Below are 23,666 nucleotides of genomic sequence, written 5' to 3'. Positions count from 1 at the left end.
AGATCTTCATTACAGTCTGCTAATGACCAAATAGAACAATACATCTCTTGGCTATGGAGGTAGGTCTTAATCAGTCTGCTAATAACCAAATACAAAATGTATAACAATACACCTCTTGGCTATGGAGGTAGATCTTGATCACAGTCTCTTAATGACCAAATATAACATTACATCTCCTGGCTATGGAGGTAGATCTTGATCACAGCCTACTGATGACCAAATATGACAATACATCTCTTGGATATTGAGATAGATCTTGATCACAGCCTACTGATGACCAAATATGACAATACATCTCTTGGATATTGAGATAGATCTTGATCACGGCCTACTGATGACCAAATATGATGACACTAGGTCTGCTGGCTTTGGAGGTAGAAGCTTTGGACATCTGATGCCTTCTGGTTTTAACACTTTGATCAAAATTATGTTTAATTAAAATTAATATTTACCACAAGAACTTGTTGATTTGAAGTGCAATCAGTCGATGTTAACTTCATATCAGCACAAACATAGTAAAGTTTTCTAAATATTGCGTACCTGACTCAACAACAAACACATCGTACTTAAAACCATAATTTTTCAATAAAGGTAACCATGTTCAGCTATTTTATTTCGTTGGTCCTGTCTAAAAATTCTTAACTTTTCGATAATTTCAATATTCTTGCTCCAAAACATACATTTGTACAACTTGTTTCTTCCGACTGTCATAGTTGCGTTCATTAAATGAACATGAAATTAAAGACAAGCATTAAGTAAGATTTTTTAATAAACCATGTTAAAGTTTACTATACATATTCAACTAAGTATGCCTGATAAATACCTTCTTCGCTTCCAGTTAAATGTTGCGGTGATTTTGTCTGTCTAAAGTCACAAAGTCACAAGAGTATATATAGAGTTGATCAACTGTTTTATTACGAACTTACTCATCAATTCCATTCAGCCGCCCTATTGTATACTGACAATGATAAAACAGTCTAGTTCAACCACAGCATCATCAGCTAAAACACTCATGTAAAATGGCCACACATCTTCTCATTCAAACACCAACACACCAATGATAGTTTATGTGTCTTCATGAAGTACACCAGTACCCACACGGAATCTTCACAAGATTTCATGACTAAATGATTGATAATGAATACTTTTCTCACATACATCAACTGCAAACAATGACCATGAAATCTCCCATACAAACCATAATCTGCACCCTCTGAACGCCATTAACTATTAAACGAGCTTTTTTTTTTATCAATTAGGTACACACATGATACCTTGTCAATTTTTACCAGAACAACTAATGCAAAAATATAACAGCAAATTAAAATAATTATCATACCTTAGGCAATTATTAGGCATTTATTTTCTAAACATAATCTTTCAAAGTAAATTCTGCTATCATGAATTTTCTGAAATCAAGCACAAGAATTCTTCTACACCATTTCCATTACCAATACATCAAGGTTGTAGGACACTGTCCATCTCACACAAACCAGACCACATCTAAAATTTCAGTTTTGGCTCGTGCATTTTACTTGGTATTGATACATGATAGTTTTAACTAAGAAAAAATTCAGACAAACTAGCCATCACTATCCCATCACTTCAGAGTTTTTCAGTCTAAAATCAAAGATGGACATCCAGTTACATTGACCTCTGACAATGACCTTAACCTTTGTTTCATAATGTAATAATATTCACCAGATAAGATCAAAATATGACCTTGACCTTTGTATGACCTTGACTAATTTCTGTCAATGCCTTGATTACAAAATTAGTTTCGGATATCTATAGTTTGTTTCATAATTGTTTTCACAAAATATGTGTCAGTAAGCTAAAAAAAAAAGGTTCATTTTTTTCTTGTTAAAATCCAAGATGGTTGCTGAGCAACCATTTTGAATCTGGTTAGCCCAAAAAATTTCACAGCAGATCTAAATCTAAATGGCATGGATGGAGAATCAACCTAGGAGACATTCAATTTTTTTTTTGTTTAATTATAGGATAGATGAATTTCAACATCCCAAGGCCATATACATACTGTAATCACATGCTACTAAAATTATGCCAAAGACAAATATGGACAAAGATAGTAAACTTTCAAACATGTGACTTGTAAAAACACAATGATTATAATGCATTTTTTTTTATACATTAAAACATCAAAAGTCTAGTTTTGTAAATTTACCAAAAATCATAAAGTGACTGCTTCCATACACAAGTCTCCTTGAAAAAAAAATTCAACAGAGTTAATATTGAATTTTTGGAGATTTGGATTTCAGTTCTCATTTATACTTTAAATAACAGCCATGGATGATATGATTCCGTTCTCTCCATTGTAACGAGCAACAAATCCATTAACTTTTTGATTCAACAATTACTATATGTATCTTTTTTTAATAAAAAAAAAATCTTTAACACATTTTTCATATTGATAATAGTTTTAGAAGAAAGAAGACATTTTAACCAATTATTTTAAACAATTAGTGTATGTATCATCTAAACATTATTTTAAGAAGATAGCATTCTTTATCGATAATTCATTTTACCAATAGACCACATACAACAGTTTTAACTGCTGTAGAAAAATACCGACAAATAACTCGCATATCAATAACAATAGATAAACTCTTCCTTATCGCACTCAGCCTATGACACATAACACACCGGATTGCTGCCAGTCTCTTTCAAACAGAATTACAAAACCTAGTATCTGTAATACGGTCTAGGAGGTCTCCTATGGGAGTCATACGGATCAGGATACGGTCGCTTAGGAGGCGGTGGACCTCCATACGGACCTCTGAAGTATGGATCCCTGTACCTATCATAAAAGTCTCTTCCGTGAGGTGGAGGAGGGCGTCCATACCGCTCGTAGTCACCACGATCTTCATACGGCCTCCTCTCGGGACCTGGAGGAAAGTTATCATGGTGACGTCTTGGTCCACCCACGTGTCGAATGTCGTCGGGATCGTGTTGATTATGATCCCTAGTGTCTATAGTACTTATTGTGGTGATAGGCGTATCCCCGTCCTCGTTATTGTTCTGTTTATCGTTAGCACTGTCTTTAGGTGGATCCTCCAGATCCACTGGCGTTATAGTCGTGAGGTTAGACTGGGAAATGTTACGTGTGAACACAGGAATTCTCGACTCTTCCTCATCCTGATCTGCTGAAGGAGGATTAGGACGAGTCGTATTACCTGTAGTTTTCCGTTTTAGCTTTTCCAGGAATTCTTTATGGTCGTCAGGCACATGACCAGAAGAAGAGTCTGAATCCTCTCTAGACAAACGCAACGGTCTAATGTTGTCTGGACTAGGGGGCTCCATGGGGGGCTTAGGAACACGTGGGCCCATAGGGGAATGTTCCACAGAATCTCCAGCACTAGGAGTCAAGGGCACCTCCCTTAAACTGGACTTCCGGTTTCTGAGAATACTTTTAGGAGGGGCAGAGGGAGGTGTAGGGGGAGACTGCAGTGGAGATGTGGGAACAGAAGACTGCTCCATCTGTCCCTGGGGAGGAGGACCCTGTGTTTGGTGCCAGGGAGGCGAAGAACTATGGTTTGTCTGACCTGGAAATCCCCCTGCAGCTTGTCCATGAAATCCTGGTCCAGGCGGGATAAAGGGCGTCTGCTGGGGTGCGGGGCTTCGAGCTGGAGGATGTGTGGGGCCCATATTTGGCTGTGGCGGCTGGGGAGGCTGGCCTTGGGGCCGAATGGGAGGACCCTGGGGAGGCTGTCCTTGAGGGCCCATGCCAGGTCCCTGGGGAGCCTGGGGGAAATTCCACCCATCAGGTCGAATTGGGGGAGCAATTTGGTTGGTTGACATAGTCGTTTGGGGATATCCGATGTTGGGAGGACGAACTGGTGAGATTGGAGGTGGGATAGGAGGGGGCCTAATGCTGGTGGGAGGGGATAACATGCTGGGAGGAGATGGCTGGAGGGGATTTCTTATTTGGGCAGGAGGAATGTGGAGCTGAGGGGCTGGAGGGCGGGACATGGGTGGCTGTGCTAGGTGAACAGGAGGTTGTGATGATGGCATGTTCTGGGGCTGTGACATCGGAGGGGGCTGTGACATAGGAGGTTGGTGAGGAGGAGGCTGGGAAGTAACAGGCATAGGGGGAGGAACACCGGTTGGAGGTTGAGGGGTAGGGTCACGCTGTGCCTTCCATTCTGCCCAGGAGTTAGGGGGCTGTGGGGGAGGACCAAGAGGGGCCTGTATACCGGGTGTGGGCACCGGTGCTGGAGGTTGTACAGGTCGGCTACTTCCTTTTTGGAACTGAGATTTCACTGTATTAGTCAAAAGCGACAGATTCTCAAGGAAATTTGACCCAGTCTCTGAACCTTTAGTTGTTTTGGCCAAAATCTGCGTGAGAAAGTCTATGGGATTTTGATTCTTTGGTCGTGGAGGTGAACTATCCGGCTTTTCGTCCATGACAGGCGTAGCACTTCCTTCATCCTTGACTGGGGTGTTTTCACCGTCGTTACCGTTCTCCAGTTGGATGGCCCTCAGAGCACTGTGTTTTGGTGGCGGGTTGTAGACTGGTGGGGGATTGTAAACCAGACTTTCACTAGAGGAGCTGTGCTGTCCGAGGGACGGCAGCATTGTGGCTAACCTCGACTCCAGACCACCACCATCTCCTACAACAATCACATACACATAACAATATATAATATCCTTATCAATCTAATGAAGATTAGACTTTTAATTCTGCTCCACTATGATACTCTACCTTACACTCCAATACAAGATCTAACAACTCTCTGTTCAATGTCACCTCAGCATGACCCCTATGGTTAGTCAATCAGTGTGTTGCTTATGAAATCTTCGGTTTGGTAGATTCATTCGGAAGTATAAATGGCCAACTGTACGTCCCGAGATGTTTCTATTCTAGGCCAAGGGTCATGCTGAGCTGAACCCCAACGGAGAGTTGTTAGATCTTGTATTGGAGGGTTAACGTAGAGCATCGTAGTGGAGTGGATTACAAGTCTTATTCTAATTAGATTGTTATTCTTTTCTACAAATGAAACATAGAAGCCCACATATATAAAATGAAATGGCTGGATATGATCCCCTTACACAACACAATATGCCCATCCCCTCATTTCAAACACAATAAAGACATTCTTAAATGTACTCAAATCAAATTGATTTTAAAACTGTACAAGAAAATCTCATATATCTACGGAGTAAACCGTATTACATGTGGAAGGCCTACACATGTCACATGACATACCTTTCTTTGCAGCAGGATTTGCGTTGTATGCATTTTCTGTATTGTAGTTTGGTATGTTGACCCGGTCTGGCATCGGCACTGGAGCTGCAGCTGTGAGACGAAATCAACAACATTATGATGAGTTTACAACACCAAACATATGCAAGATTTCCTACATGATATATATGTAACAATGGACTGAGTGGAGAGTCATTTTGTTGTTTTGCCGTCTGGTGCAGTGATAGTCAACTACTGCACGGTTTTCGGACGAAGGCGGGAAACATAAGACTACCCGCGTTTTGAAAATCAACATTTTATTTATTTTAATCAAATTGCTTAGGTGATGATAATTGTAGCATTAACGGTAAGTTAATAACTTTTGCGACTCAATAAAATTAACGATCTCGTTTTAAACAATTCCCATTTAAACATTAATAGCCTTTTCGGAAAGGTAGTTGGCCTTAAGCTTTAAATTATGATCTAACACTACTTACAGACAATATGGATATTGCTTTCGTTTTCGTCGTCTAATTCCATATCGACAGACTCATTGTTGTCATCTTTGAGTTGCGGCGGAGTGTTTCCCGGAGAGGGAGCATCCATGGATGGAGAAGGAATTGGACTAGGCAGAGATCCCTTCAGGTCGTCTAACTTCTTACGCAAATTATTAATTCTTGTTCCAAAGTTCTTATAGGCCTGCACAAACACATAATAGTAATAACATAATGATCATTTTACATAACATCTGTAAATGACATTAAAGAAATGAAATATTTCTTAACGCTATTGTGATCTGAAATGAATATGATCACAAAACACTATAGATTTCTGGAGGAAAATCAACAGGTAAACTTTTTCAACCAAAAGTACACCATGGAGACATAATCTATATAGGACACAAAGAACGCTATTGGTCAAAAAGAGTCAGACTGAAGATCACTTATGTAATGCGTAAGACAATCGGACATATTCAAATCAATTCTGTCAATTAGGTGATAACTGCTGACAATTTCTGGCAGATTTACTATCACAGTGCTTTTATAATGTTTTTGCATTAACTTTGCTCTTGTTTCAGATAGATATTTGCAGTATTGCTAGTTTATCATCGATTATGCATACTATAACCACAGAACCATGTAACCCTCTCCTTCAAAACTCTGAATACAATTACCCACCCACCCCCCAAAAAGTATCTGGAGCACTGTTTACTCAACAATATATGTATAAGTATCTACCTGTTATCCTTCCATTTACGTAACCATGACCACCTATATCATCTGATCACAATTTATATAGGTCAAGCCGACCCATTATCTTTGATATAAGTATACTGATACGGATGGTTATATCTAAAGACAAATTGTAATAACACATTTGGTGATCATGTGAATTTGCTTGAAGTCAGTCTTCAAGATTTTAGGGTATTTTAGATTTTATATACATGTACCACAGCACATAGTTAATTAAAGCTTGTATTGTCTATCAATATAGAAACCACTTAATTCATAGTAACTTGTTGGTTTCAACCAATTTTATTTGATATCAGATAACTCCAAGTGATACTACTGTATAGGTGCTTATTTTCACATGGTTTTTATTTCATTAACTTGTGGAATCATTCAAATTGGAAAAATTCTATACATCATGAAATTGATCAAAATCTGTGATTTGAATTAAGCTTTCAAAGTCTACAAAGTTAATTCACAAATGCAAACCCCACCATTAAGTTCCAAACAGTAACTGGCGAAATACAGTATGGTCGTGTCAATTTCAAGCTAACAAGGTTCGATTGATTTTTTTTCTCAAATTTTGATAATAACCTCATGTAATTTTTTACATTCCATGTATCTAATTTCCTTTTCTCTATGCTATCAAGGCTATGTTCTCTACATCGATTTTCTTACTTACGTTAGCCACAATCTTGGCCTCTCTGTACTGCTCGTCATAGAAGAGTTCGCTTTGCTCCATCAGAGTAATCAAGGCTTTCCTGTCAGCGATTTCTCGCTCAGCATGTGCAACACAATCTTCAAGTTTGTGGCTTGAATCTTCAAACTGTTTAAAAAACTGTTTTCCATGGGATCGATCTGGAAAATTTCAACAGAAAATAAAGAATAACAATTAAAAATAAGCTCCTAATCTTCAAATATCTAAGTATCATTGCAATTTGCAGAATACTTGATCTATAAATCGCTATAAATCTAGAGTTGCTTCCCTTACACTAAGATAACTTGACAACAATTTTATTTATTAAAAGTATGGCTGATTATTGACTCAATTTAAACCCCCATTTTGTAGTTTTATACTGTTAAACATTGATTTAAGATTTCAGAATTAGACAATAATTGTTGATAGATCTTTTAAAATTATCTATTGACAGCTATTTGTGGGTGACAGACCATCATAATAGTTTGCTATTCTGATGATCATGATAATGAATATTGATATTTTGATAACTGTGAGAATCAAGATCAAGGCTTGGCGCACCATTGAATGATCCATGTTAGTCAAAGGCCACCATTGAATGATCCATGTTAGAGAGATCTTTTCACAAGATGTGTTAGTCATAATATATTGTCTTTAAATCGGTTTAAAAATGCAATATGAAAAATTAGGCTCCAAGAGGAACCTACATATGAAATTTGAGAGATCCCTTCAGACAGTATTTTTTGAGAAATATTGATAACTAACTTCAATTTTCAAATTGCCTATCAGCCAATTTTTTGTCCCATCAGTCCCAAAATGTAATATGCACAAATCCGAGAGAAATCCCTTCAATACACTTCCTGCGAAATATCGATAACATGAATTGTTAATGAGGGAGCGACGGACAAAGAGATGGATTGAGGGATGGACCAAAGACGAAAATAACCAACCATCTGATGATATTAATGGGCTAATAGCATTATAAATAGTTTTCATGACCTCGCCACTTTTTGACTAAATTCCAATGCTGATGGTTGCCATCTTACCTTTGAGTTGTTTGACAGCTTCTATGCTGGAGGCATCAAGCTTCTGACTTGATAACTGTTTACACTTTAATTCCACCTCTCCCTCCAAACGTTTGAAGTTGTTAATGCGATCAATTAACGTCTGTGGCTGTAATGAAACAACAAAATAAATTATAACAGGATAATGAACAAACAACAGATTTGCACAGGTATATAGTAATACAAGAAAATAAAATGATACACAAATCTGCTTCAGAAATGGTATTCCGTCTTTGCATATTACAGAGTTGCCTCCCTTGCGGGTAGGTATCACGTCATTATTTTGTGAGCGCAATTCAGGTTGTTTTCTCCGAAACATATGACGTTACACTCTTAAACACACGACGTCATAATAAATACCTACCCCCAAGTGCAGATAACTCTGTAATAAGCAAATACAACTTCCGTATTTTCGTATTTACACCGAAGATTACGAGAAAAACATCAATAATTTCATATAATTTAATGCCTTTTCTGAAATGTTAAAATAAAGTTAGCATCAAACAACGACTTGCGATCGTGGAGGTAGGTAATAATGACACTGTTAATCCCTTAATTACCTAAAGGCTTGATACGCCACCTGTATAAACTATAGAGATTATATAGGGACACTATCGGGACTGTGAGACCAGTTCGACACATAGGGGGTATTCGAGGAATCCGGGTTCAAGTTAGAGGGGCTATACTGTACTTTATAATAAGCTGATCTTTCAGTTAACCATTAAGGCAATGTCAAGATCAATCTACAAACTTACAATTTACTAGCAGACAGTAGAATATGTTGTGATTCGCAGTATTTATTACCTAACCTTGAATGATACGATCTCATTACATATATATCCTGGATACTTCCAAATCTGTTTATATAACAGTTGAATTTGTGATCATTGATAACTTCCAAATCTGTTTATTATCTCCGGGTCACAAATTTATTTTAAATTCCAAGACACATCCTTTAATAATCTTGAATACTAATTAATCACATATTTACCTTGAAATCTGCTAGGATCTTGGGATCAGCCTTAGCCCTTGTGTGGGTTACTACAGCAGGGGTCTGGTTTTGTGTTGTAGCTGTGGACGCCACAGAAGCTGTAGATATTGAAGTGGTTGGAGCATTGGTTACCACGGGCGATGGACGCGGGGCAGAAAAAGGAGATGTGGTTGCTGGAAAATAAAATTATCTTAAAAATAAATATACATTTGTATGTACATGATTATCTCAAAGCATTATCACTTCACTTAATCTATACTGTTTTAGTTGATAAAACAGTTGATTTACATCAAAGTTCTCCTTAAAGTGATGGTTGAGTGGTTAGGTTTCTGACATTCTACCACTGGTCACAACTTTTAGGTTTTGAGTTCAAAACTCAGGTATTGACTTGGGTTTTCTATTGGTATTTATTAGTTTAACGTCCTATTAACAGCCAAGGTATGTTAGGATGTGCAAAGTTTGTTTGTGGAGGAAAGCCGGAGTACCCAGAAAAAAAACCCATCGAAGATTAACCAGTACCTGACAACTGCCTCACATGGGATTTAAACTTGTGACCCAGAGGTTGAGGGCTTGTGGTAATATGTCGAGACATCTTAACCACTCGACCACCGTGGCCCACAGGTACTGACTGAAGGTTTGGTGGTTTTTTCTCTGGGTACTCAAACTTAAGACATAATTTCTCTCCACCTTCTTCACCTGGCACATTCTCTTCGGCTGCCTACAAACTTAACCATTGCAATACTGTTGCTACCAGGGGAAACACTTTTCTGATAGTTGAACTATTGCTGACTGCAATTGCAATAGTATTGCATTATGAATTCTATTAACTTCTGGTGGATGAATCGACTGCCACATCATATACTATCTAGTGCAGTGTTGGCTTAGAATTATTTCCCTTAACCTGCTAGCATCAGTAGCAACTCGAATACACTAACAATTGTGATCGAGAACAATGTAGGTGATTGCTTTTTGATTTTATCATAAACTGTTATTCTGTTACTGTATCAAACCTCTGTGAATACAGTGGACCCTCGATAATCCGGACACCTTCGTTCCCAGTCTAAACCGTCCGGATTACGAGTTTTCCGGACTGCCGAATTCCGTGCTCTTAGTCAATTAAATTGTCACGTACGAGTTACTCCCCTTGACCTTGTAATCGATGACAGGCTTTTATGTAATATACGTGTATTATAATCAATACTTCGTTTGGTATGTTTTATAGGTATTTATATATCATTACGTTAAGAATAATAATTAAACGTATTTCTTTTTCAAAATACGAAACCTAAAGCCATAGTTAATTATATGCTATGTATGCATATAGCTACGTATCCAACTCTTGATCTGTCGTATGGCAAATTGCCTAACCAAAGATCATTTGGTTTATTTATTTTTACGTCCTATTAACAGCCAGGGTCATGTAAGGACGTGCCAGGTTTGTTGGTGGAGGAAAGCCGGAGTACCCGGAGAAAAACCACCGACCAGCGGTCAGTACCTGGCAACTGCCCCACATGGGATTCGAACCCGCATCCCAGAGGTGGAGGGCTTGTGGTAATATGTCGGGACATCTTAACCACTCGGCCACCGCGGCCCCCTAACCAACCAAAGATCAATGTCATCTACGTTCTTGGCATAAAAAAACTATGATAACAATAGTTGTGAACACTTTAGGAACTCATATAATTGTTATTTTGGATAATGTGTGTTTTAATGACAATCTCTACAAGTCTTTGCTTTCTGACTTACAGACGTATGTAACAACCACGCGCCCGTTCACGTCTAACTTCGTGCACAATGTCACACACTTTATGGCATGTGCCGGGCGCCGTAGCCTTTATATCTTATACCACAGGCGATGAATTCGAATAGATTTACATACATTTAAAATTCTTATTAATTTTGTAAGTATTATCTCACTTTATTGTATCTGATACTCATATCGATATATTCTGCATGCGAAACATGTAAGGTATCTACAGCATACGTACCCGTACCCAAGCTCAAACTTCATGTTTAAAAAGCGTGTGGCTAAAAATATATATTGCGTATCTCAATCAACACTGAAGTTTGATCTCCTATAGAAAACCAATGAACCGTTACATGACTGCATGTACCCGTGTGAAAGGTGTTCAGGTAAACGCCCGTGGCTATGACCCGGCAGCCGTCGTTATGACAACACACTCAGTGTCAAATGATAGTGTGTATTGTACACATGACTGAGATGGCCTTGGATTTTCTCGGCACGTGGCGACAACAAATTGTCCGGATTATCGCGGGAATTTATTAACGAAAATTACGTTCCGTTCCCAAAATGGAGTTCCGGATTCGGAATACGAATTTCCGGACTAGTGAGTATAAATAACGTTACGGAAATCCGTTCCCTGACATTTCCGTCCGGATTGTGAGTTTTCCGGACTATCGGCGTCCGGATTATCGCGGGTCCACTGTACATCGTTTTGGTCCAAGCTACAGAAAAATATCTGACTGTTGAAACTATTGATAGCTTGGCATACTATCGGGGATTGTTATCGACTTGCTGAATTTGCCATGGATTGATCAAGTTGAGTTAAAATTGCAATATGTCCAAAGTCTGATGTGGTATTAAACCCCCTACCTGCTAATTGGATATAACTAATTTTACTTGTCGTGTCGTTGTGACTTTCTAGAAATGATAAAAAAGATTGAAAATGACTTTCTATTTTTATAATTTTACACAACTTACCTAAAGTATCCAGAAGATCGGTCACAAAAGCAGTAGGGAAGATATTTCGCTCTTTCCATATTTTCAAAATCCTTGTAACATTGTTTTTAATACTGTCGTCTCTGTCAAAAGAAAGATCAATAAAAATATCTGTCATTATTCTCGATAGTAATCGAGCTATTCATAAACCCTGCTGTGCTTTTATTATTCTAGTATAAAACAGCAAAAGGGAGAAGTATCTCAGTTTTTAAAACCAAGAAACCTTTAATTGTTATTCTCTTTTTTTTTTTGAATTTAAAATTTTCAACCACAATTATCTTTAATATATCTTGTACTTACTTTTACGCTTATCTACTTACGGTTATCATGGATTGACTATTTCATGGACTATGTGCATGTGATACCTGATAACGTTTGTGCTTAACTATTATTTCTATTGATGATGGAATGGTGTTATATGACATCCTGTACTAATAACGGCTGGTCATTTCAGCGGTAAGATTACAAAGAGTTACATTCAATCACCACTGGGAATACTATAGTCCCCCACAAAACGTTAACAGGTATCACATGGTACATGAATTGGTCCCATTCCATGTTGCACACTGTCTGCCATCAGTGACAAACCAAAAGATCACCAGGTCAGCTCTACCAAACTTCAGTTCTTGCCAATAGTAAATATAGGCTCATGCATAACATATAGCATAATACTGATGTTGTGATTGCTTAAATATTTACCTGACTAGTGACACTGCCTCTTTTAATACCTCCTTGAATCCATCCAAATAAATCATGGCCTTTTTTCTTTTTCCATTTTGAACCACATCATTGCAAACGTTGAAGAGTGTTAGTCTGTGTTTTACTGATGCTGAAAAACACATTCATCAACTATTAAAATATCAATTTCATCATTAGAAACAATGGCCAGAATTCGGAAAAACATAAAAGCAACTTGATATACATTGCTATCAAGTTTTCATAATCTAAATGAAATAATTACAATTTTTCTCCCCAGACTATATCAGTAAGATCTGATGCTTTATCACTGGTGTGAAAATTTATGTTTGGAAATGTAAACACTTGAATTGTCTTTAACATGTCTTTGACAACTAATTTTGATAATTCATTTCAATATAAATTCATTTTATTCTGAATGCAAAACAGCATATAAGATAACAATATAATAAACATATTGACAACAAATTACATATGTGCAAGAGATGATGGCGGAGAACAGAGCCAATATATATAACACAACACAAAGAAAGTATGATATAGGGGCAACTTATTGCCTACAATTTTAACTATTGCTATCAGTTAAAACACTTAGGGCTGAAACAATTAGTAATTTTTGTATTTTATTATTCGGTCACATGTAATCGATTACTAATCGATTAATCACTCGAATTGAATGCAACTGTATTGTCTCACTACTGACTGCTGAAAACGTCCGCCATGTTTTGGTATCAACTAATAATAACACATACTGTACGATATGACAGAGCGTATGCCTTACATAATATAAGCCTTCCAATTAATAAGAATAGATTTATTGACAAAACTTAACGTATTTGATCCCAAATAAGCTCTAAATTCCGTTCCTGTATCATCTTCTGTAACATTTTTTAAATCCAGTCTGCTAACCGGCTGTTTTGACGTGACCTTCAGTCCTTCACACGTACAACTAATCAACCAAATCTGGATCGCCACGGAGCGACATGACCAAATTTTCGTCAATGAACTTTTTTATTTCCACAATCAAAACAAGAGGCCCATGGGCCTTAACGGTCATCTGAGTACCTTGGCAATAATCATATAGGAAATTAATTAGATGTAGTGTCATGGTTGCCATCTTTGAATGGGGATCAACCAGAGATGTAACAACACTTTGTTGGGACCATGTCAGGCTCCTTTCATGCAAGTTTCAGCCAAATCAAACCGGTAGAACTTGAGAAGAAGTTCAAAATGTGTTTTTCAAGATGGCAGCTGTGGCGGCCATCTTGGATTTCGGATCAACCCGAAAAATAAGAACACTTTGTCGGGACCATGTCAGGATCATTTCATGCAAGTTTCAGCCAAATCGCACTTATAGAACTTGAGAAGAAGTTCAAAATGTGTTTTCAAGATGGTGGCTGTGGCGGCCATCTTGGATTTTGGATCGACCCGAAAAATAAGAACACTTTGTCGGGACCATGTCAGGATCATTTCATGCAAGTCTCAGCCAAATCGCACCGGTAGAACTTGAGAAGAAGTTCAAAATGTGTTTTCAAGATGGCGGCTGTGGCGGCCATCTTTGATTTCGGATCGACCCGAAAAATAACAACACTTTGTCGGAACCATGTCAGGATCATTTCATGCAAGTTTCAGCCAAATCGCACTACTAGAACTTGAGAAGAAGTTCAAAATGTGTTTTCAAGATGGCGGCTGTGGCGGCCATCTTGGATTTCGGATCAACCTGAAAAATAACAACACTTTGTCGGGACTATGTCAGGATCATTTCATGCAAGTTTCAGCCAAATCGCACCGGTAGAACTTGAGAAGAAGTTCAAAATGTGTTTTCAAGATGGCGGCTGTGGCGGCCATCTTTGATTTCGGATCGACCCGAAAAATAACAACACTTTGTCGGAACCATGTCAGGATCATTTCATGCAAGTTTCATCCAAATCGCACAAGTAGAACTTGAGAAGAAGTTCAAAATGTGTTTTCAAGATGGCGGCTGTGGCGGCCATCTTGGATTTCGGATCGACCCGAAAAATAACAACACTTTGTCGGGACTATGTCAGGATCATTTCATGCAAGTTTCAGCCAAATCGCACCGGTAGAACTTGAGAAGAAGTTCAAAATGTGTTTTCAAGATGGCGGCTGTGGCGGCCATCTTGGATTTCGGATCGACCCGAAAAATAACAACACTTTGTCGGGACCATGTCAGGATCATTTTTATGCAAGTTTCAGCCAAATCGCACTTGTAGAACTTGAGAAGAAGTTCAAAATGTGTTTTCAAGATGGCGGCTGTGGCGGCCATCTTGGATTTCGGATCGACCCAAAAAATAACAACACTTTGTCGGGACCATGTCAGGATCATTTCATGCAAGTTTCAGCCAAATCGCACTCGTAGAACTTGAGAAGAAGTTCAAAATGTGTTTTCAAGATGGCGGCTGTGGCGGCCATCTTGGATTTCGGATCGACCCGAAAAATAACAACACTTTGTCGGGACCATGTCAGGATCATTTCATGTAAGTTTCAGCTCAATCCCACTGGTCAAACTTGAGAAGAAGATTGAAATGTGAAAAGTTTACGGACGGCGGACGGCGCACGGCGGACGGCGGACGGCGCACGGCGCACGACGACGGACGAAGCATGATGACTATAGGTCATCCTGACCCTTCGGGTCAGATGACCTAAAAAATAAAATAAATCAACAACTCTTATCTTCAATTAGAATATGACCAAAAACATTCTTTTTATATGATAAACACATGCAATAGTAAAATTAAAATGTTCAAGACTATACTGCTCCTTCCATTCCCGAGCGTCCACTCCAGGCGGCGATTAGGCCTCCCTGAATAATAACATGGAGCCAATCGCTAGTGAAACTTGGCGAACAGCGTGGGGCAAGCTTTCTCATAACATCAATTTTCTCATTGAATAATGAGTTTAACTTCCACAGAGACGTAACTTAAGAAGTATCTCTCACATCATATATGCTTTGTTAAGTTCAAAACGTGTACATAAAGAGATGAAACTACAGTCGGAATGGCTTCCTCAAAAATCCATGATCTGTCAACGTGTTTATTCAGCTTACAATGCACTTGCTATGCATGTTAAGACTAACGATTAATAAAATCTTTAATTATTGATTATTAGCGATTAGTTTCATTAATCTAATTGCCTCAGATTATTCGACTAATAGTTTAAAATTTCAGCCCTAAAAACACTATTGCGATAGTTTAACTATTATACTGCAGAGTATATATCTACAATTGCAATAGTATTGTGATAGTATTGCATTTTGAATTATATTAAAATCCAGTCGGTGAATTGGTCATATAAACCTCTACAGCAGTATTGGTTTAGAGTTACTTCCCTTTACCTGCTAGTACCAACGGAACTCAAACGCAACATTGATTGTGATTGAGAACAATGTCGGTGTTTGCGTTGTGATTAATAGCATGGAAAAAGTGACATTTTATCTTGATTGTAGTCTGTTTAACAATCCTCTGTGAGTTTGTGATTTTAGTCCAAGTTATAGAAAAATATCTGAAAATTAAAACAATTGATAGTTTGGATTACTATCGGCAATTGTTATAGACTTTTTGAAATTGCCATTGATTGATCAAGTTGAGAGGCATATCGCAATATATTGATAGTCTGATGTATTGTTGTATGATAAACATTATGATAAAGTATTCATTTGCAACACAAATGGTACACATATGAAAAATAGGTAATTAAGCATATGCCACAAATTACTATTTCAGTACTTGTATATAGTTAGCGTTATCAATATATTTCATATTGTCAATATCAAGACTTTGAGAATCTTAGCCACAGTTACGGGTGTATTACCTACAGGCAGTTAGAGGGTAGTCATGGCTTTAAGTTTCAAATGTGTCTCAAATTGCTATAGGGGCCCTCTAACACTGTTGGGAATAGGGTATGATGATGATCAGTACTAGCATTGCTTACTTATGAGTTATGAATAGATTGGTAATAATCATTCCAAGAAGCATAACCTTTATATTAACCCCTGAGTTTATGAGTAGACCTATATGGTAACGGTGAGAATCAAAGCAAACTGGATATCGATTTATTGTTATGGAATACAACTTCCCAGTTTCAACTATGCGGCATGCTACTGACATATTTTAGTATACTATGAACATACATTTCTTCAAAACCTTTAGCCATGTATCGACGACCCTTTTGTAGGCTGATTTGTGATGAATGATCCAAAGCGATAAACCTTGCACGCCATCCTGTGTGTTTGTGACATTGTCAAATTTGCGCTCCAGGTTTTCCTCGCTGGTTTTCAATGGGGAAGCCGCCATGTTGATGAACGCTTACAGTGTCTTGCACAAAAATGGGGATTATGTGGAAAATTTGGGCATAATTTCTATTGACATACAAATTTATGTGTCACTGATAAATGAAAGCAAAAAAGAATTATAGTAAGTTTGCAAATTAATGCATTCAGATCAAATTATCACCAAAATAAACCTGGCAAAACACACTCCATCAATGTCGGCCATGTTGAAGAGTAATCGCGCCGGTACGAGATGTGAATTTTAGATAAATATTTCTTTGAATTCCTTCTTCTCTATTCAAACTTTCAAATTTTTAATTATCATATTAAACATATTGTTTTTAAATGTATTCTATAGAAATTAACCTAAAATATATATTGACCCCGTAAGATTTCAACCGGAAGTGATGTCTCGCTTGACCTATTTTTGCCTGAGGTTTACTGTAAAGGCCGTTCATTCATGAGTAGGTCTGCCACAGAAAAGGTGTGAACATGAATGTAAATAAGGAAAGCACATGGTTGTGTCACACTGTAGTGTCACGGCTGAGCAACACACGCGAGGAAGTAATCGGAGTTGTCTTGGAATGTTGTTAGAAAAGCGAACATGGAAGCCGGTCATCTAATAACTTTACATGTGTATTGCACTTGTGGGAACTTGACAAAAATCTTCAGTGAACTTCTCACGGTTGTGAACCCGTCTCTTGTTTGGATGTCGACAGACCTGGCTGACCTTTGAATCAGGCGATAATCGCACGATGGAACAACAATAGAAAACGTGTGCTTTCCAGTCTGGCTTTAAATCCCACGTAAATATATGGGGGGAAGCCATTTAGTATCAAAACATGTGTTGAGTCGAGTAACAACTATTAGGACCTGTACATGTTATATAAAGGAAACCCTTTCATTTATAAATTAATTACTATACATTGAAGGAAACCAATGAAATATGAAAATTAAAGTGTTAAGGTTGACTTTAATAATATATTAAGAACAATCTGAGAAAAGTTTTGGTCCTTGGATGTGAACTTCATGAAGTTGGTAAAATTTCATGAATGAAAGAAACCAGGAGTTATTTTGTTGGAGAATGGCTCGAAGACATGGCATTCGTATCAGCCACTTTGCAGGTACAGTTTTGGGATTATTATTTGGGGTACTGCTTTCATCCTGGTGCCGCCAAAGACTTAATTGTTCTCCGATGGCAGGACCCTGTTGCACAGTTCATGTAAATTATCATGTTGATATCGCTGTTGAGCACATTCAAATTCAAAACGGACAGTTCATTGAAAATGGTAATAGCAACATAAACCATGAATTGGAGATTCCTAAGTCTCAAGGATTAGACTTGTCAACTTACATTGATAAAGAAGAAAAAGGTTTCCTTTTAATTGGTGTTATCACAGCGAAGAAATTTTTGGACACTCGAGCCGTGGCTGCCTTCCAAACCTGGGCCCAGACTTGTGTTGGTACATGTAAAGTTTTATTTTTTTCTAGTGAAGGTTCAACAACCAATAACAAAATTCCAATTGTAAGCTTAGATGGAATCGATGATGTATACCCACCACAACGAAAATCACTTTCGATGATAAAATATATGCACGACAATTACATCAATAATTTCGAGTGGTTCATGCGTGCTGATGATGATGTGTTTATCAAGGGGGACAGAGTTGAAAAATTCCTTCGATCTCTTAACAGTTCAAAGCCACAATTTATAGGACAGGCCGGCAAAGGGAAAAAAGATGAAATTGGAAAATTACATTTGAGTGAGCAGGACAATTTTTGTATGGGTGGACCAGGAATAGTGTTTAGTCATGAAACATTACGACAAATGTCCCCTCATATCGGTAGCTGTCTCCACAACCTCATGACGTCCCATGAAGATGTGGAAGTGGGACGATGCATCAAGAATTATGTTGGAATAGCATGTACCTGGGCTTTCGAGGTAAGGCATGATAAAACAATGTTAACAAAAATAAATTATTAATTAGTTATGATTTAATCAGAGTCTTACTAATTATACAGTACCTCAAATTATTAATGGTACCTGAAATTAACCTTTTTGAAAAGTTGATCTTAGATATTCGAAATGGATTGACTTATCCGAGTCCAAAAAATCACAGCTTTATATATCATAACCACATTTTGAAGCATGTGATACATATATACCATATATATATGTGTGTCCTCACTTTCCGACTTCCATCAGTGACCTGTGACAGTGTGTTTTAATTTATTTTTTCCAAAAATTACAGCACATTGACAAAACATGCACTGATAATAGATTAAAGACAAACATGCTGGCTGAAGGGGTTATATCAGACACACTACCTTCAATCACTTCATGTAAATTACATGACCATGCATAGCTTAGTGGATTTCCTCCAGGTACTCTGGTTTTTCTTTGCCTTAATAGCTGTGACAATTGAGAACTGTTATTTCCTTATACATATATAGGTCACTGTGATCTAAAAATTTGTGCAAGTTGAAGTTATGTAATGAAAATATACAATGTAATGAATAAAATAAGAGGATTTTGCTATTCTATTTTATGTGCACAATTTATGATGACAACATTACAGGCTGTTCTGGTTGGCTAATTATGTTAAGTCACAATTGATACATTATACATGTATGTATACTGTGGTGTACATGTATTAACCACTCGAGTACACAGTATTACACAATATACTTGTGTATTAACTGTGAATTGTGTATTAATGTGTGAACCTCGCCTCATACTAAAGTAGTTCGGGTCAGCCACATTTCCTATTTCTATTGTCTTAATTATGCTCTGATGATTTGGGTCATGTTATAATGGTATTAGCATGTGTAGCAATGAAAATATATTATTATAAAGATGTTATTTAAATTAACTGATTTATGGTAATTTCAAACTTATGCAAGTTATACATCATCATAATTACATTTACCAGCTGATTTTATTAATTTATTGTTCTTTTAAATGAAGTTATAAATATCCTAAACTAATTAAGTTTCAATAAAGCTATCAGAAATTTTAGTTCATAGCTTACCTGCAGGTACCCACATATATACATATTTCCAAATTTCTAAAATTTGGTATGATGCAAAAAGTTTAAAGGGACAATTAATTCACTCAGGCTAATTCTTTTACATAACCAAGAAGCAAAATATGGCATTAATGTATTGTTCTGCATTTCTTATGAAACATATGACACAAAATAGTGACAAATTCCACACCATTGTTTAGAATTTTAATTGAAACCGATGTAATTACAAATCATTGATCAACACGATTAAGCAGGTAAAATATGTACGCTGTACCCATACCCGAGACAAAGTCACGCATGTTAAACAAATGAACTACATAACCACTGAGAAGGTGATAAAATGATTTTTTAGGCAAGACAATTCACCATATAAAGTAAACACACTACTGTCAGAGAGATTTGAGCAGTTCTAGACAAAAGTTGCATTACTCTATGAGCAAGGGACAGGGTTCGGTAGGAGTGTCACGGTTAACCGAAAATACGGTTAACCGAAAAATTCAACCGTACGGTTCGGTTCGGTACGATAATTCTAAGTTTCGGTTCGGTTCATTAAAAAAATAACTGTCCTATAATACCTGTAATTTACGTGTATAAACTGTATTGCAGATTATTTCATTGAAAATACTGCGAAGTTGTTTGTCAGAATCCCGAGAAATACACCTGTTGACCGACATATATGTGTAACACGTGTGCAAGTTCAGTCATTCAGAAGATCGTTTTTTGCTGTCTGCGGACATGATTTTTCACATACATAATATCTAAATGATATATTTCACTAAATGTTTGATATTTTATAATTGATAATTTTTATTATGTATTTTTCCGATAACATTAATCCCGCAGAATATCGGCAGCTAAATCAAGCCGCCATTGTGTTGCCGATTGTAAACAATTGCGTTTCCGTCGGCCAATATTCCGTGAATTAAACCATTTTACGATTGAACATGCACCTGGTACGTAATAATGTTTATCTCTATTATAATTCAAATGCATAATACTTTTTAAAAACACTTTTTCTGGGATAATACCGATGTATTGATTTGCGGTAAAACTTACGATTTTCACATGTCAATCATCACATAATAATGCGTACGAGAAAAGTTTTAGTGACGAAATAATGTATCATAAAGGATACGAGGACATATATCTCTCTGTGACTGATTAATGTGTCAATAGTACTGAAAGAGTTAAAAAGATAAGAAAATGTTCAATTATGTTTTTTAAAGATGTTCCACTGCATTTGAACAAAAATTGGTATTTAATCGTGTTATATGTCTAATTAAGACACAAAATGATATAGAATAATTAATGAATTTCTTTGCTGCATGCACTTTTAGAACTTCAATGTATATAGGATATAGTGCTGTGGATTATTTTTCAGGGCGCAATAAATTATATGTTTTTAATTAGAAGTGAAATCTTGATAAAGAAAAAAAAAACATTTGTTTAAGTGATATACCATCTTTAAATCTAAAGCAGAACTTGCTTTTGATAGAAAATAGACTTAAAAAGTGTAATTGAGATTTGCCTGAACCGAACCGAAAAAACCGAAAACCGATCAAAAAAAGTTGAAACCGAACCGAGCTGAAAAAACATGAACCGTGACATCCCTAGGTATTTAGGCATGGAAGATGTTCGACCACAATGTGTAATGGCGGACAGCGAGCGAGTTTGAACATTTCACACGCATTTCACCACCATGGGCTTTTCTGGCATATCACAGTAAAACCGACTGATCTAATTCCCATTAGAACTGGTTTTTTCCGATATATGTACAAATTTTAATGTTGTCTTAGACTGAATTGTCCCTTAAAACAGCTGTCATAAATTTGTAAGTTTTAAAAAAAATGTATATCAATCCATCACATTCATGTTAATAATCAAGACTTGACTACAACAAGTCATGGGTTTTTTTTAAATTTTCATATGTGAATGATAAATATGATAAAAATATATCATACATTATAAATTAAATTTTACAACATTTCTACATTGATGACATAATCTGTAAGATACCGATTGATGTTGACATAGACTATTTGGTGTCAGTGCAACTTAACAGCTTATCTTATTAATATAAGGTTCCTTAATTGAAATTAATATTCTACATGAGTTTCAAAGTTATGGATAAAAAAATTCAAATTCCTATGTAACATGTGTGGCTCGCAATGCTTATATTATTTTTTTATGATAAATATTTTGGGAGTTTGATTATGTATTGGTGGAGTGTGTATACATATAAGACCAGTTTAGACAGTAATAGTAAACTGGACTTGTGTATAATTATAAGTGTTGTCTCATCATAATCACATCTCCATTCTGAACATCACTCCCAAAACAACCAAGTGCTCTAGCTGCTAACAAAAGTAGGTACACATTTGTCGTACTGGCCTCTAGCTAGCTATACCGCTTATATAGCTGAGTCAGCTGGAAATATTATAACTGCATGTACACTGGGACTCGAACCATTGACATTTTGATTTAAGCAGCCCTAGCAATAGCTGTACATGTATCAGGTAGTACTATAGCACATAAGTCATTACGGATATAAGCACAAAATCATTTTGTTTATAGCTCAGAAAATTCCACTGTACGAAGAAAAAAAAATGCAAAAGCTTGTGTTATATGAAGTCCCCACAAAGAGAAATTTCGGGCAGTAAAACAGTGTGACATTATTATTTTGTGATAACCTTTATCATATTTTCACCCCAGGGTAACTTACTTTTATTTCATTTGCGTGTAGTGTTACGTTTGATAAATAAAAAAGTGATACCGTTGATCAGATGTGTATAATTTTTGACCGACATTTAAAGTTCTTCTAAAAAGAGGTCAGAAATATGTGTCATATGGACAGTCTGGAGCCAAAATGCAAGCATTATATCAAACCTTTTGGTTCCTATGGTATTAACTCTTACATATACCTGTGAAATTTTGGAGACTCATGAAGGTTCAAGCTAAAATCAAACTTTTCAAATTGAAAAAAATGATGCATGTGGTTCCAGAAATTTCCGAAAAAACTCCAGCTTATTGCAACAAAGTAATTTTCCTATGTGAGCATTGCCAGTATCTGAGTCTTTCTATTATCAGCATCCTTAGGCCTATAAGAAAAACAATTAATGTAAAACATGTGTGCACAATGACAAACATTCTATTTTCAACACCTGCAACTTAGATGGTACGTGTGGAACATTCTGGTGGCTGCATGCAGTGGCCGAGTGGTTAAGATGTCTCAACATATCACTACAAGCCCTCCACCTCTGGGCTGTGAGTTCGAATCCCAAGGCCATATGGGGCAGTTGCCAGGTACTGACAGCTGGTCGGTGGTTTTTCTCCTGGTACTCTGGCTTTCCTCCACTAACAAACCTGGTACGTCCTTACATGACCCTTACTGTTAATAGCGCAACCCGCAAACCTGGAATATTCTACCACCAATAACCCTCCAACTCCGGGTTCCATCAACAACACTAATAGTGGTTGGTGGCTTTTCTCAGAGATCTCTGGCTTTATGACCTCACCCCCCCCCCTCACCCCCTCCCCCTCACCATCAAAACATGAAAGGATGTGCATGTTCAGTGTTTAATACTGGGTCAGTTAACGTTTTCCTGTATGACACATTAGTTCAGTGTTTGCAGTATTATCCCTTCAGTGGGTTCTGGTGATTTGATAAAACAGTCATAATAAAAATAATTAATTTCTAGTTGTGTTGGCTAAAATCCATTGGAATTGTTT

General features: G+C 37.0%; 2 protein-coding genes across 2 annotated transcripts in view; one reads left to right on the top strand and one right to left on the bottom strand.

Annotated features, from left to right (window-relative positions):
* Window positions 1-893: 893 nt before the first annotated feature.
* LOC138333853 (regulation of nuclear pre-mRNA domain-containing protein 2-like) lies at window positions 894-17,147 on the bottom strand. Its single transcript, XM_069282485.1, has 9 exons — window positions 16,771-17,147; window positions 12,624-12,753; window positions 11,907-12,007; window positions 9,185-9,357; window positions 8,176-8,302; window positions 7,115-7,290; window positions 5,701-5,902; window positions 5,228-5,317; window positions 894-4,631 (listed from the first exon to the last, which is right to left on the bottom strand). The coding sequence occupies exons 1-9, from the start codon at window positions 16,931-16,933 to the stop codon at window positions 2,704-2,706; spliced, it is 3,090 nt and encodes a 1,029-aa protein (XP_069138586.1). The 5' UTR covers window positions 16,934-17,147; the 3' UTR covers window positions 894-2,703.
* A 190-nt stretch (window positions 17,148-17,337) lies between these two features.
* Window positions 17,338-23,666, top strand: part of LOC138333854 (chondroitin sulfate synthase 1-like) — a 40,635-nt gene continuing 34,306 nt past the window's right edge. The window contains exon 1 of the mRNA XM_069282486.1: window positions 17,338-18,850. Coding sequence (XP_069138587.1) covers window positions 17,957-18,850 — 894 coding nt within the window. The 5' untranslated portion in view covers window positions 17,338-17,956. The remainder of the gene's footprint in view (window positions 18,851-23,666) is intronic.

Source organism: Argopecten irradians, chromosome 10, assembly GCF_041381155.1.
Source record: "Argopecten irradians isolate NY chromosome 10, Ai_NY, whole genome shotgun sequence".
NCBI lineage: Eukaryota > Metazoa > Mollusca > Bivalvia > Pectinida > Pectinidae > Argopecten > Argopecten irradians.
This window is presented reverse-complemented; position numbering and strand designations above follow the sequence as displayed.

Excerpts from the sequence above, each read along its gene's own strand:
- LOC138333853 (XM_069282485.1), bottom strand. The coding sequence starts at position 16,933 with ATGGCGGCTTCCCCATTGAAAACCAGCGAGGAAAACCTGGAGCGCAAA. Across the intron at positions 12,008-12,623 it reads GAGGCAGTGTCACTAGTCAG|AGACGACAGTATTAAAAACA; the intron begins GTAAATATTTAA and ends TTCTTTTGACAG. Across the intron at positions 5,903-7,114 it reads AGGCCAAGATTGTGGCTAAC|GCCTATAAGAACTTTGGAAC; the intron begins GTAAGTAAGAAA and ends GTGTTTGTGCAG.